The 16,526-nt window shown below is 38.6% G+C and overlaps 1 protein-coding gene across 3 annotated transcripts in view; it reads left to right on the plus strand.

Moving 5' to 3' along the window:
• KCNN2 (potassium calcium-activated channel subfamily N member 2) overlaps positions 1-16,526 on the plus strand; it is a 113,730-nt gene that overhangs the window by 76,877 nt on the left and 20,327 nt on the right. For all 3 annotated transcript variants that reach the window (XM_072140801.1, XM_072140807.1, XM_072140816.1), the window contains 3 exons: positions 2,898-3,039; positions 9,125-9,235; positions 15,170-15,297. In XM_072140801.1, the coding sequence (XP_071996902.1) occupies positions 2,898-3,039; positions 9,125-9,235; positions 15,170-15,297 (381 nt within the window). The remainder of the gene's footprint in view (positions 1-2,897; positions 3,040-9,124; positions 9,236-15,169; positions 15,298-16,526) is intronic.

Genomic DNA, 16,526 nt, shown 5'->3' on the forward strand with positions numbered 1-16,526 from the left:
GGATGCAGCCTTAATGGATTTCTTTTCAAGTGAGTAGCACATATAGATATTACTTACTATAGGACTATATGCCATTCTGTGGTTCTTTCTAATATCTTTCAACAGCAGTTATTTTGTTACATTAATATTTTATTGTTTAAATACTGTATATACTGTATATACATTAATATTGTGGAGAAAACAGGAGTAATATATGGGGAAAAAATCCCACACCCAAACTATGCCAAACATTTCTGTAGTTGCCCAGTCTACCCAATTTACATATCATATTGTATATACTTAGACTGCATTTCCTCTAGACTTACTCCTCCTCCTCTAGAATTACATCTTAAGTTTAAAGCATAACTAAACTTTCAACAAAATTTTATATAACAATAGTTCTAATGATAAAATTTTGAACATACTCTATTAAATAATATCAAAAAAACTGTTGCTGTGTCCTTCTTTTTCCCCCTGCCTTTCTTCTTTATTTAACCAGTTTCTGTAAACCAACTCTCTAGACATAATGAAGTCTGATAAAGTGTCTTGACTTAACTTTTTACAGTCATTCACAACATAGCCTTATCACCCTAGAGAGCTGAATCATCAAAGGAAATGTTTTCTAGGTATAGAAAGATTTAATCATTAGCCTTTTTATGTTCCTGAGGTGGACAAGACCTCTGAACATTTTCAGCTATACTGCTCACTGCAGGAGAAAAAAGGGACAGAGAAGCCGCTATACCTAATAACGTATATAACAATATTTACTATAATCACCTGCTATAATCATTATAATCATAAAAAATGCTTCAATTGTACAGTTACTCCTTAAAGGGGTATTCCCATCTGTGCATACACATTTAATTAAATTCATTTGTCATGTGTAAACATTTTTTCAATTGGATGGTATTAAAAAAAATGTTCCTGTGTGAAGATAATTTCACATAAATGTAGTCATGTTGTCCCTTAGAAACGAGATGGCTTCCCCAGATACGACCACCTCACATTTTGGCCGCAGTGGCCAGATATGCACTATTGGGCCCTGCCTGACCACCTGGATTCAGAGATTATTACCACAGGACGGCTGTAGGACATGTAGTAATTCCTCGGACATTTAATATTCAGAAACTTTTTGTTTCTTTGTGCAATCCCTCCAGCAGAGGTGGCCGTAGCCAAGGACACAGTCTTGTTTCTAAGGGACCATATGACTACATTTATGAGAAATTATCTTAACATCTAATTGAAGAAATGTTTATATATGGCAGGTTAACGAAACTGAATGTGATTGCCAAGATGAGAATACCCCTTTAAATTCTGTATGGTCAGTAACCCTTCTTGCAAAATGTATATCTTTATTGAAGCTTTAAAATACACTTGTACCTCACAGCAGAACAAGACTGACGCGTTTCGACATGTCTTCCATTCACCCAGGCCTTCCTTAGAATGTGGAAAGGAAGTGATGTCAATTAGTGGTCCTTGTTTATTGGTCAGGAATTTATTCATTGTATTTTAAATGTGAGCAGTTTGTTTTATTTTGTTATGACTATGACTAAGAGAGGTTAGCTCGAAACGCGTCAGTCTTGTTCTGCTGTGACGTGCATGTGGATTTGAAAGCTCCAATAAAGATATACATTTTGCAAGAAGCAGAGTGCCGCAGGATTTTCTGAATTGGTATTTATACACGCACTGCTCCGGTGAGCCTACCGTGCACATGTCTTCTGGATGGTTTGCTGATTTGAGCTGGCATAGGAGACTTGTACTCTACCTGTGCTAATACACAATAGAGGACTTTTAACTTCTATTGTTCCAGTTTTTAAACTTAAACATAAACTCATCGCCTTGTATAGTGCATTATTAGCAAATTTGAGAAATTCAAACAGATGGTAAGAATATTTAGCATCTTAATCACCTCCCTATTAAGGGACTGACCTCTAAGAGACAGTACAAGATCACATATTCAGCTTCTTGTTTCCAGCTCAGTTGTTCACAGATCTTAGAATTAAATGTCTGAATAAAACAGATGATAATTTCCTGAAATATAAAATGTGCAGAATGTATTCTGGTTACAATTTAAGTTGTTAAATGAATAGAATTTTTTGTCTTTTAAGGGGAATCAATGATGTAATATAGGTTGGAGCTGCAATTTATGAAGGAAAAAATACATGTAAATATTAATATTTAGTAAAGAATTAGATGATTCCCACTACTGTAAATGTACAGTGTTATGCTCTAAGGGGTTCAGTATCTGTGCTTGACAGCCACCCTTTTATGGAAATAAATCTGAAAAATCTGACAGTATTCTTTTCATGCACTCACAGTTTTAAAACTGATTACTAGGATAAACAGTTTAATAGTGACGTTAGTTATTTGATATTTGAAGAACCCAAAATAGTAATAGAATAACACAAAAGCAGAAATACAAAAACTATAATATTGTTAAGAGAGAGAATATCACCCAAAACTTTGTTAAATGTTTTCAAAGCTTTATTCTTTAATCCATTATAATTGTATAAACATCACATCTTGCATGTTTGGCTGACGCGTTTTGAGCCTCAAAATGGCTCTTAGTTTTTGTATAGTTCTTAGAAAGAATTATACAAAAACTATGTTTTGTTCTTTCTTTTACTTTAGAGATTAATGCATATAAACTCAGCCACAGTATCATTCCACTGACGATTGCTAGACATAGCTATCATCATATCAATATTTATTTCTGTTTCAAATGATAACTTTTTTCCTGGGCCCCCTCCAGTCTTATATACAGTTTTTCCAATGAATGCCATACATTGTAGCCAATCTGTGTCTGTCTTAATGACATCATCATGTTAATTGAGAGTTGGGGATGATAAATTTAATAGCAATGACTATTTACAAATAATATTTAAATTACTCATCATCTGTATTTTGTATTTTTGCAGATACCATGATCAACAGGATGTTACCAGTAATTTCCTTGGAGCAATGTGGTTAATTTCAATCACTTTTCTATCCATTGGATATGGTGACATGGTACCGAACACATACTGTGGAAAAGGAGTATGTTTACTCACAGGAATTATGGTAAGAAGATATCATGATGTGACTTTTATGGAATTCCTTTAAATGTTGATAAGAATATATGTAAGTTTGTTTTTTACATTGAATTAAAACTTTTATTTTTTTGTGGGAAGAATGTTTAACACTGTTCGGTTTCTGCATGTATCTTGTAATTAGATTTCAGAAATGCCCATGGAATATCGTTTAGAAATGATATTATAGATCCAATGACTATTAAACCCTAGAGTTGTTTACCATGTGGTGGCACAGGGAACAGCTACTGAGTATTTGAGCAGCTCTTTCCCAGTGCTAACCAACTGGGTACCATTAACATTGTGCAAAAGTTTCTGTTGTGGACATCCGTGTCTTGACATTATACTTGTACGTTACACACTGCGCTAAAATCTTCTCTCCATTTCACCTATTTTGGTTGTTGTGAAGTGGAGTTTCAGCAAATCAAATAATATAGTGCTGCCAAGAAAAAAAAATTGGATATTGTTATACTCATTTTCAACCAAGGCAAAGTCAAACTTGTGACTGTGTGTGACTCATATATTATTCTACGCACTCAATATATAGTTCTGATCTTTTCATGAATGGCTCATGCAGTAAAATAATAACATCATGCTTTTTTATCACCATCATATCGATAACCGGTTTACTTAGACAGAGCATACATACACTGCTCAAAAAAATAAATGGAACACTTGAACAACACAATATAACTCCAAGTAAATCAAACTTCTGTGAAATCAAACTGTCTACTTAGGAAGCAACACTGATTGTCAATCAATTTCGCAGGCAATTAACAAGACACACTCAATAAAGGAGGAGTTCTGCAGGTGGGCACCACCGACCTATGCTTTCTGGCTGATGTTTTGATCAATTTTGAATGTTGATGGTGCTTTCACACCATGGTAGCATGAGACGGACTCTACAACCCACACAAGTGGCTCAGGTAGTGCAGCTCATCCAGGATGGCACATCAATGTGAGCCTTGGCCAGAAGGTTTGCTCTGTCTGTTTGCTGCTGTTAAAAGTCTGGAGGCGCTACAGGAGGAGGAGGGGCACTGCCAGGGCCCTACAAAATGACTTCCAGCATGCCACAAATTTGCAGGTGTCTGCACAAATGGTTAGAAATGGACTCCATGAGGATGTTATGAGGGCCCAACATTCACAGATGGAGGTTGTGCTCACAGTGCAAAACTGTGCCGGACGGTTTGGCAGTGGGTCAGTGATGGTATGAGGTGGCATTTGTTTTGAGGATCGCACAGCCCTCGGTGTACTTGCCAGAGGTAGCCTGACTGCCATTAGGTACCGAGATGAGATTGTCAGACGCCTTGTGAGACCATATGCAGTTGGCCCTGGGTTCCTCCTAATGCTGGACAATACTAGACCTCATATGGCTGTAGTGGGTCAGCAGTTCCTGCAAGATGATGGCATTGAAGCTATAAACTGGCTCATTCCCCAGACCTGAATCTGATTGAGCTTATGTGGGACATCACAGGACTGTCCAGGAGTTGGCGGATGTTTAGTCCAGGTCTGGGAGGAGATCTCTAAGGAGACCATCCACAACCTCATCAGGAGCATGCCGAGGCCTTGTAGGAAGGTCATACAGGCCAGTGGAGGCCACACACAATACAGAGCCTCATTTTCACTTGTTTTAAGAACATTAGATCAAAGTTGGATCAGCCTGTTTTGTTTCCAATTTAATTTTGTGGGTGACTCAAAATCCAGGCCTCCATTGGTTAATAATTTTGATTTCCATTGATGATTTTTTTTTGTGATTTTGTTGTCAGCACATTTAACTTTGTACAGAACAAAGTATTCAACGAGAAAATGTAATTCATTCAGATCATGGATGTGTTATTTGAGCGTACCCTTTATTTTTTTGAGCAGTGTATATATTTATCAATCACAAATGAAAATGTATACTTTGCCTTTTTTTAATTAATATAATACTTTGAATTTAACATGACTGACATTTCTAATGAAGAAGCTTTTATACCAGGTAAAATGCATTATAATAATGCAAATATTAAATATTTTATATATATTTACTGTATATACTGGCGTATAAGACTACTTTTTAACCCCTTAAAATAATGGCTACAGTGGGGGGTCGTCTTATACGCCGGATATACGGGGGCCGCACTGTGTGAGGTGTTTTTTTTCCCCGGTCAGCGCGCAGAGAGCCGCTTCCTGGGACCGCCGCGCATGCTTAGTACGCGCTGACGGGGCGGCGCGCTGTATGCTAATGCAGCCGCCCTGTCACAGCGGTCGGCGTCACAGAGCTGGGGGTCACAGGCGGCACTTACAGAAGCATGTCGGATCTTTATTAATATCGCAGCTTACAGTTATGATCACCAGGCACTTGCTCTCTTGTTTGTTTTGCAAAGTTTTAAGCAGACTTTTTTTCATTTGGGAGAGGGGTAGTCTTATACAGTGAGTATATACCAAATTCTATATTTTTAGGGCAGAAGTTGGGGGTCGTCTTATACGCCCAGTCGTCTTATACGCCGGCATATACGGTATATATTCTAATTCAGTTAAAATAATACTAATAATGTTAATGATAAAATTATACTAATAAATCCTTATTTATATAGGGCCATCATATTTCATAGCTCTTTACAAATCATGAGGTACATATAGAAACAAAATAACACCTTACATTCTATGAGACTTTGGAGTTAAGTCACAAAATGAAGCTCACCCTGTCTCAAGATCATATGTTGTTTAGTCTTTGAAAAATGCCAAAAGCTACCACAAAAGGTATCCATAAAACCTGTGCTTTATTTCATCTTAATAAAAGACCTATGAATAAGTACAAGTTTTTGATTCTGTTATAGTTATGTTTCTTTAAGTGAGGCTGTTGCCAGGTACCCCCCTCACACAAACCACACACAGTAGCTGCTAGATGTCTTTATACATGTTCCACTGATGCCTCTATCCGTGAGATTAGAGCCACCATTCTTCTAAAAAAGACTTTTATGGATGTCCTCTGTTCCAGTTATGGAGGTGGGCAGCTGCAGTATACAGCCAAGCTATCCTACCTGCTCACTGACCCTGACACTGCTAATTAGGATGAAGAGAATTCCTGAGGGTGGAGTAAGGAGGAGCGGAGAGAGACAGCAGCTTTGTGTTTCCCGGCTCTGCTATGTTATTAACCATTCTTTCAGGAAGGTGGGGTGAAAGTGAAAGGCATTCTCAGTCGGGTTAGGGGTTTCAGCCTTGGTGATGAGGTGGGGGGTAGCTTGACTATATACTGCAGCTCCCCACCTCAGTAACTGGAACACAGGACATCAATACAATACTTTTTTGGCTCTTATCCCATGTATAGAGGCATCAATGGAACATGTAGAAAGACAACTAACAGGTACTTTGTGTTGTTTGCGGGGGGCGTGAGCTTGACACATTCTCTTTAAATTTCTTGGTGAAGTTTACTACTGGCAAAAAAAATCTATGAAGAACTTCTATTATTATTCACATACAGAAGATCATAAAATTGGAGTTACAATAGTAATAATCAGGAAAAAACTCAGGTTTTTTTTAGCCATAATTCTTTAGAAGATCCCTACAGTCAGTCTCTACTAATTTTAGCTTACAAAGCTACAAGAACTGTAGGTTATATTGTCTCGGTTTAGTACCAATTTACAAAGATGTACAACTCTTGACAGTTTTGTGTCCGGCAATTAGCATTTTCTAAAAATTAGCAATGTATCTTTAAACAGAACATGACAAGTTCACTTTGGTGAGACGGTAAAGTATGTATCTCTGCCACCAGCCACTGCGACATGTGAAATGCGCCCATACATCACTCACTGACAGCTGTCACATAGCAGCTGTGAGAGCGGCTCCCTCCACATTACTTTCAGCTTATCCCAGCTATTCAGGGTAGGAAATAGTTTCAGATGTACTGATTGTCAATCTCTCCAGATCAGACAGCAGGGATAAATTATGGTGAGCAACAAATGAAGCGTTAAGAGAAGAGGCAGGAAACTGTAGTATAAAGTTTACTAGATACGGATGTGTGATGAAAGGTAGAGGAGTTAATGGAGATTGCAGGAGGAGATAATACATGTTCCTTGTGTCAGATATTTTCACTCCCCAGATGAACGTTTTATAATACAACCTTATCATATTTCCTCTATCTTTCAAGTTGCTTTAGAACCTGTGAACTCTCTGGACTGTAAAACTACTCAACATATCTATATACAAACAACCCGTAGACAGCTCCAAGCCCCAGATTTCAACACTCATCTACTGGAGAGCATCTAAATTATCCAGGCAAAGTGGTACAAAGTGCAGGACAGGCAGAGCCAAGCAAAAGAGAATCTGACTTCAAACCCCTGCCAGCACATGTTTATGTCTCATCTATTTATCACTCTTTTTTCTGTTTCACTTTCGCACGCTCTACCGTACTTTCTATTTCTATCTCTCCATGTCTATGTGTATTTTTTATGTTCTTTTTTCTTTCATTTAGGTTATATTCACGAGACCGTATGGGGGACATATATACGGCCGGCATATATGCGGCGTATATACGTCCCCCATAGACAGCAATGGGCGCACAGCGCCGTACGGGAGCGGTCCGTAGCCGGGAGAAAGATAGGACATGTCCTATCTTTCTCCGTAATACGGCACAGTGCGCCATACATTGGTAGGGAGAGGGGCGGGGGTGAATGGCGCTCATCCCCTCCTCCTCTCCCCGTTGCCGACGTGTGCCCATCGTACTAACGGTACAGAGGGCACACATCGTGTGAATGTAGCCTAAATGTGTAAATTCTTTCTCTTCTTCCTCTTGCTCGCTCTTGTAGCTTTCATACAAGAGAGAAATAATCAATTGATAAGAAGCTCATGAAAAACTGATATGTGGATAAATTAAAATTTTGCATCTAAATCTGTGATATAATAGATGTATTTTTTAAACAAAACATATTTAATAGTGGGGAAACCCTGGCGAGAGGATTATTAGGAATAAAATATTGAATCTTTTGTTGCGATGTTCATGTTAACTGATAATTGGTGACAATTTTCTATTACTGGCTGCTTTGGTTTATTTAACACTCTGTCATTTAGAAATTCTTGTTTTTCCTCTTTAATGTTGTGCTAGGATACGATATTGCCAGAGTTATCTGTGGTTTCATAACTAGGAGTATAGAAGTTATGATAACTAATTTAAAATAAACCTACCATTTGATTTTATGCATTATGAAGCAAACATACATTGTGAATGGTGTTGCTACACTGGTACAGGATCATATCTTGGTTAATCCCTGAGCTGAGTGGTTTTGCTGAAAAAAAAAAACAATTACACCATTCAGGACCTTGGGAAAGCTGGGACAGACTGGCTTACGGAGCTTGGAATTACAAATGGCTGAAAGTAAAGCATGACTAGTCAAGCACTAATCAACCTGAGCTGAATGACTTATACACAGAAGCTGGGGGATGGTGCAGCAATTGATTATTCTGTCTGTCAGGAAGAGAACTGCAGGAGATGATGATGCAATCAGAGAGAAACTCTCTATGAGAAGCAGCAAAGCAAGCGCCAGAGCAGATATAGAGGCCACAGAGCTTCATTATCATAATGTTATATCTGTTTTATCAGCAAAACCACCCAGCACAGAACAATTTGTGACAAATTCGAACAAACCGGGTGCAAAAGAATGTGAACCTGAAACAAAGTATGATTACTGTCCCCCTTAGTGTTTTGTTGAGGAACATATTGGGGGTCATTTATCTTTATTCATGACATTTGTGTGTGTCTTTTCTTGTTTTTTTTTCAGGTTTTGCCTTGTTTGATTTATCATAGAGGTTGATATATCAGGCACCCGAGCCGATGGGCTTTTTGAGACTCAAACTCTTCTACAACTTCTTCTAAAGTTTTTCCTATGCCTGGCCAGCACTGGAGTATATTTGTAACTTTTTGACCATGACTTGCGCAAAATGTATAACTTTTTCATATGTCCATATCTGGATTTTAAGGATATATCAGGCGTAACACTGAACTTCTCATTCTTATTTTCAAGGGGTTATATTTTCGTGGGGGAAACCAGGAATAATGTAGCACCATTGAAATAACTATTCTCTTATCTTGTTGATTTCAGGGGGCTGGTTGCACCGCTCTTGTGGTAGCTGTGGTTGCAAGAAAGCTAGAACTTACCAAAGCAGAGAAACATGTTCACAATTTCATGATGGATACACAGCTCACTAAAAGAGTAAGTAAGCAATGTTCTTTCTTTTATTATGGTGAAAAAGTCAAGGGTCTTAGTAAAAATGTTTTTGAAGGAAAATCATTATCAAGGTCAAGAAGCACTAACAATATTGGAGAAAGTATGGTTACCATGGCACTTTCCTATGATTCAGGTTCCTTTTTTGGTACTGCAAATACCATAGTCAGGTCCAGCCCCAGGTTTAAGTAGGCCCTTGGGAAAACTCACATCCCGGCACTACACTGCCTCCACCCAGTAGCCACAATGTATCAGTAGCCACACTGTCCCCCCATAAGCCACACAGCCCCTTACCCTCATAACGCACACTGCCCCCCCCATAAGGCACACTGTCCCCTCCACCCATAAGGCACATTGTCTCATCAATAAGGCTCACTCTCCCCCATAAGGTACACTTCCCCCCATAAGGCAAGTTGTCCCCCACATATGTCCCCCACATATGGCACACTGTCACCCCACTGTCACCCCAACAACAGGAGCCGGAAGGTGATCAATTGTACCAGTGTCTTAAAGCTACAGTGGTGCAAATGATCCAGGGTCCAACATTTTTTTTCGGCATCTGAGTGGGCCATTCCAGCACCCTCGGGACCCGGCACTTTCCCAGGTAAGCCAGGTGTTGGCACCAGATCTGACCATAATGATGCCAGGACAGAACTATGTGCACATGGTGCCATATGATATGAAGTCCTTTCTTACCCTAAAAACAGCAGCAACAAACTGTAATAATCTATGTTTTTCAACCAGAAAAGATTGAAATCCAGATGATAGACCATTAGCATGTAACAGTCAGCTCAACAACCCAAGGCAACTATTGCTCTCCCGTGTAAGTGATGTGCATGGTCATCACCCCAGGAAATCTTGAAATGTCTTAACTTGGACTCTAATATTTCATATTTCTGGTGTATCTGCTGTTGCAATGCAGCACCAAGTGGGAGGATCAGTGACTTGGACGCTACAATGAGCCGCGGCTCCTTCAGGCTTGTTAGGTATAGTAGACAATATTTCATAGCAGTATTAGCTACTTGTGTGGTGCATATGAACAGAAATAAAATTTACATTCCGGGATGTTCTGCAGAAACCTATATACATCTCTACAGTAATTGAATGAGTTAATCTAATGATACTGCAGCTCATTCCTGTAAGTATTATTTCACTGAATCTCCCTGGATAATCCATTTTGCACATAATGCCATGTTACCATTAACCTGAAGTGAATTTTGTAAAATAAAACTAGAAAACTTACAATCGAAATTTAAAGGAAGTAATTACTTGAATTCATTTAAATGTAATATGCATCAAGCAATCCTATTCCTTGGTTGAACTTGATGGACATGTGTCTTTTTTCAACCGTATAAACTATGACTATGATACTATTAACATAGAAATAGAAAATTCGTATTGTGTAATCTATAGCATGTTATAGAGCAAGAGGAGCTGAAGATCTTGTAAATACTGTCCTAACTGAGCTAAGAAGATTGCACTAAGTGTCCTATCTGCATGCTCCATGTTATAGAGTAGGAGGAGATGAGCATAATGTCCTATTAGCAGGCAGCATATGATAGAGCAGGAGGAGATGAGCAGATTGTACATTGTGTCCTATCTGCAAGCAGCTTATGATAGAGCAGGAGGAGATTAGCTGATTGTACATTGTGTCAAGAGTTTGTATGTTATATTCGTGTTTGTGTGGGTTTCCTCTAGGTCCTCTGGTTTCCTCCCACACTCCAAAACATACTGGTAGGTTCATAAAATTGTGAGCCCCATGGGGAAAGGGACTGACCTGGCAAGCTCTGTGCAGCTCTGCGTAACCTGTGTGAGCTATATAAATAAAGAATTATTATTATTATTATTGTGACCGATCTGCAGGCAGCTTATGATAGAATACAAACAAAAAGATCCCGCTCTATTGCTTTAAAAGTTATTGGTCTTTATTCATATTGCATCAAAGACATGATGTGAGTTACAACTAAACGACGCGTTTCTGACACACTCTGGTGTCTTTTATCATGGCTGATACAAGTTAGATCATACAAACAATAATTTCACCTTTAATTACGTGATATAACCAACGCACATGTGTAAACGAAACAGCTTACCCAATCACAAACCTAGCAGGGCAATCATGATGATTAAACCACATGGGGATTACTTCCTGACCGGGTGCAATGGCCGCTGATAAGGCTACAACATGGTTAATCACTTAAACACATGGCTGATGGCTCCACTACTTCTGGTCAGGGAGAACACATATCGGCATGACTACCTCCGGGTCAGGAAAATTACATGATTACAAGGGCATGGCTGGATACTTGACCCATGATCACAAGTCACATGCCTCAAACCTACTTCCAGGTCAGGAAAGTCACATGATTGCAAGGGCATGGCTAGATACTTCACAACTGATCGCAAGTTACATGATCTAAAACTACTTCCAGGTCAGGAAGGTCACATGACTGCTAGGGCACAGCTAGATGTTTTAACACATGCTTACAAATCACATGATAAAATAATGAATGATATAAATGATATAATTAGTTCCGCCAGTTGGGGCTGGGTAAGTATGTCAACATAATTACCGTGCAAATTCAATTAAAAAACAAATACAATGATTAAAACAAAATACTAGGAAACCAATGCACAAATTTAGATATACATTTTGGATCGATGAATGAGTATGACCAGGGACAGATTTCTATCCAATTGAAGTCAATACAGATTCCTGCTATAGAATAACAGCAAGCAGAGATCTAGAAAACAGCCAGAAAGTGATACAGAAAGTATATTAAATATTGTATAACTTTTCAGTACAGAAACAATAACATTTGCTCAAAGTGGATAACCCCTTTAAGAATTTTATCCAAGTGACCACAGAATTTGTTGGAACTTTAAATAGTTTGTTTAAAACTTCTGTCGCAGGTGGAACTTGGTTTTACAGTGTATAACAAACTTCATTTACAAACACAATACTAACAAAAACAAATGAATATGTACTTAAGTTTAAAAAAAAGTAGGTCACCCTGATATTTTAACTGAGTTAACTACCAAAGCAAGATGAAAAACCAAGCTGAGAACGGATGTCCCCTGCTGCTCATGGATTTAAGTCATGAAGGGAAATGTAATAGTTTCCATTAAGCTCCTTTGAATTGCAGAAATGATTAGGATATCTTACTGCAGATTGATCATGGGACATCAAAACAGGAAGGTCAAGGCAAGTGAGTGACTCGAATGAGCTTTGATATGCTGAATGGATATTCTTCCCACTAGCAATGTGACTGAATGAGATGAAGATCAGTCTCGGTTAATAGCAACTGGAACCCGACATTGACTTTTCAAAGGCATACAAATTGTTAGAGTAGAACATTGAGTGTCCCCGTAAATATTGTTGTGAGAGTCATTTTTTCACCATCAGTAGTTTCAGGCAGTTTCACCCAACACAGATTATTAGACATTAGGTAAAAGGCAACTTCTTCGCAGGCTATTGATTTTCCTTATCTAATGATTCTTTTCAAGCATTTATGTGGAATTCTTATGAAAAATTAAATGACTTTTACTAATTAATGTTCAGCCACAAAATAAGTAGAAGGGTGAAAAGGGCATTATTGGCTATGTATGAATATATTATAGGCTATTTAATAGTTAATTAAGACACATCAATCTTCCTTTTTATCAGGTAGGTATGTAACCTTTTATTTTTTTATTTTTTTATCACGACTATTACAATCATGGAGGATCAGGGCCTTAAAGGAAATCTACCATAAAAATCCTTCATGATAAACCAGGGACCCTTACTCCTAGATCCAAGCACCATGACTGTGGTAATTGTCTTATATTTGTTATGCATGGCCTCCTTCCTTCCAAAAACAGCCTTTAAAATTATGCTAATGAGCCTGAGGGGTTCTGGGAGTGTTTCAATAGCAGAAACCTTCGCAGTGCAGAGCAGGTCTCACCCAACCCCCTGCTCTCTCCCTCCTCCCTCTGTCTGTGTAATCCAGCAGCAGCGGGAAGTACAGGTGGAGGGGAGACCTAGCATATTTAGAATAATTATAAAAGTTTATAATTATTATATAATTATATTATAAAAGGAAGGAGGCCATAGATGACACATATGAGAAGATTATCACAGTCACAGAGCCTGGATCTATGAGAAACTGTCCCTGGTTTATCATGCTTAATTCCTATCTCAGCCATAAAGGGCAAAAGGGAAATATCCACCCTTATGTCATGGTCAGGGGTAGATCCACCCTCACAACTATGTGCGCTTATGCCACTAAAATCAGACAGGCCCAAAGGAACAGTACGTGGCCCGTTTCTTGTGGCCTGCAATGCCCACATGAGGCCTTATTCTGTAATATTCTTTGTTACATCTTCTCAAATTGTAGTAACGTTATGTAGAAATGGTTTCTTTTTTTTAAATGTGGCATCTAGACGTGGTATCAATAAAATTTTCCAGCTTGTGGGTCTGTAATGATCCAGATCAAGAATATCCAGTTTATAGGGAAACTTACCATTTTTTGTATCTATTCTTTGGCACTGGTCACATAGCAGATATCAGATTCTTTCCAGAAATATAGCCGCTGATCTATTCTCCCCACACACCAATCAATACCCGCTGTCCCTTTCTTTGCTCTCCATTTGAAAATAATCAGAACAAATTTGCTTTCAATTTGCACTCACAGTTTTCTCTGAAATACTGACCTCTCATGTACTGCCTTATATAAAGATGTCAAATTTATAGGCCTGAGTATTACAAACACGGCCCTAGAAACATGATCTCTACCTGATGAGTAATGGCATAGGCTGGCCGTCATTTTCTCTCTACTGTCTTTCTATAAACACTTGACATCTTTCGGCTAAATGAGATCTGTGTCTCTGGGTAAAAGATTTAAAGGGATTCTACCCCATTATACTATTAACTCCCACATGTAGGGTATAAAATGTTTTTCTATGAGTAATGTCACACTTGTAACATAAAATCTCCTAGTCAGATATTTGAGATGAGTCAAGTTTAGAGGCTGCATTGTGAGTGCGCCTAGTTCTTACCTACAGAGCCTAGTAAGTACAGGCAGTCCCCTACTTAAGGACACACAACTTACAGACAACCCATAGTTACAGACGGACCCCTGTGCCCACTGTGACCTCTGGTGAAGTCTCTGGATGCTTTACTTTAGTCCCAGGCTGCAATAATCAGCTGTAAGGTGTCTGTAATGAAGCTTTATTGATAATCCTTGGTCCAATTACAGCAAAAATTTTGAAACTCCAATTGTCACGGGGACAAAAGAAAAAAATTGTCTAGAACTTCAATGATAAAATATACAGTTTCGACTTGCATACAAATTCAACTTAAGAACAAACCTCCGGACCCTATCTTGTATGTAACCCGGGGACTGCCTGTACCTTTGATTCTGGCTGGTGTTATTGCAGCTTTAGACTAACTTTTTTCTACCTGCCTGCTTGTCTGGCTCTATCTCTCACAGAACCAAAAACCCAATGATCTGAAAGATGAGATTATTATCTTTTATATGACACCAAAAGCATGTTACTAGGTATTATAGAACTGAAGATTCCCCCTGCAGCTATTAAACTTGACTCATCTCAGGCAATGAGACGTGACTCATGCTCATTTTCACATAACTTTGAAGGAGATTTTTTATAGGTATCCAACCGGAGGGGGCGGGTAGCTTAATGGGGTAAAAAATGGTGACAGGTACCCTTTCCGTCCCCACAACAACACTGAGTTTGGAAAATCATTGACATGCGTATAACATATACTTATGAAATGAAATGGGAAGATATTTCATGACCTCATCTTTTGGTGTGATGTAATTAATGTAGTATTTTATTTGAGAGCTACTTATAATTAGTAAATTGTGAAATGTCCGTAAACCCTGTAGTGTTTTACTAAGGTTGTGTTGGTTTTCTCAACAGGTGAAAAATGCAGCAGCTAATGTTCTCAGGGAAACATGGTTAATTTACAAAAACACAAAACTGGTCAAAAAGATAGACCACGCAAAAGTGAGGAAGCATCAGCGCAAATTCTTACAGGCGATCCACCAGTAAGTGACTTATTTCTTATTTTACATGTTGCCATTTTATAAAGAGGTAGTCACAATATTTGACCAATATAGTGACATCTGTTACCATGTAATGTGAAGTTCTTGCTGATTTGGGGCAAAATCTTGGCTAATTTGGTACTCGTTATACAGATAATGAAATTATTTGTGGTTCATTGGATTACATAAAAATAGGGATTTTAAACCCAAGTGACATAAAAGGGCTCTAAAACATACAGTGGGGGGTGTTTATCCCGCTCCCTGTTCACATTGGATATATCAAGAGGCTGCAACCTCTCAATATATCTGGCGGACGACTGGGCAAGTGGACAATTCCCCAAACCCTGCCAGAAGCTGGAGCAGGCTATACATAGCTAGATGGTTGGCTCACTCTGTGCCCAGGCATGGATCACTACATGCCCCCGGTGCCGACTTGGGGGAAGTAGTCACAATTCCTGGCTGTGCAAGTCCAGGACAAGCCTTAATAAATCCCCCCAGTGATTTCTGGTGCAAGAGGAATGGGCCATTCATCACCTCTCATAGTAAAACTGGTTCTTATATAAATTGACATACACCGCCATTTTACTTTTTAGTCCTCCTTCAGGAATAAATTAAAGGGGTTCTGCCAAAATAGACTCAGGTTCAATAGAACACTCCGTACTGATTGAAGCGAAGAACCTTCTCTTTAGTCATCTCTATGGAACAACTGTGCGGTCATCCTAGAACTCCCATAAAATTGACGCAAGTTGAGTATGTGCACCTGAGCTCCATTCTGTATACGGCAATGGGGGCGAAGTTCTCCCAATTATTAGTGGTTTTCAGTAGTTGTACCCTTAGCAATCACACACTTCTCCCCTATGTTATCCTGTGATAATAGATAAGAATTTATTTTGGCACAGCACCAATAAAGGGATACTTACAACTTGTGTTTCCTTTGATATGGATAATTATTAGTTGACAATATATTTTTTTACGTCAGTATGTGCTGTTATGATTCCTACAACTTTTCGGTAACTTTATATTTTAAAAAGATGAACTGTATGTTAATGAGTGCAGTCTCCAGAATACATCCCAATACTATCTGTATATCTGAAAGGATATACATAATTTTTATAGTATCAACCTTTACATACCAAGACTATGATGTTAATGCTCCCCCAAGGAAGCACAAATGGCTGTGGAGCAACTCTGCGACATCACATTTCACTAGAACTGAATTAAAGTCATTGCAG

This window comes from Engystomops pustulosus, chromosome 1 (genome assembly GCF_040894005.1).
Source record: "Engystomops pustulosus chromosome 1, aEngPut4.maternal, whole genome shotgun sequence".
In the NCBI taxonomy this organism is placed as follows: domain Eukaryota; kingdom Metazoa; phylum Chordata; class Amphibia; order Anura; family Leptodactylidae; genus Engystomops; species Engystomops pustulosus.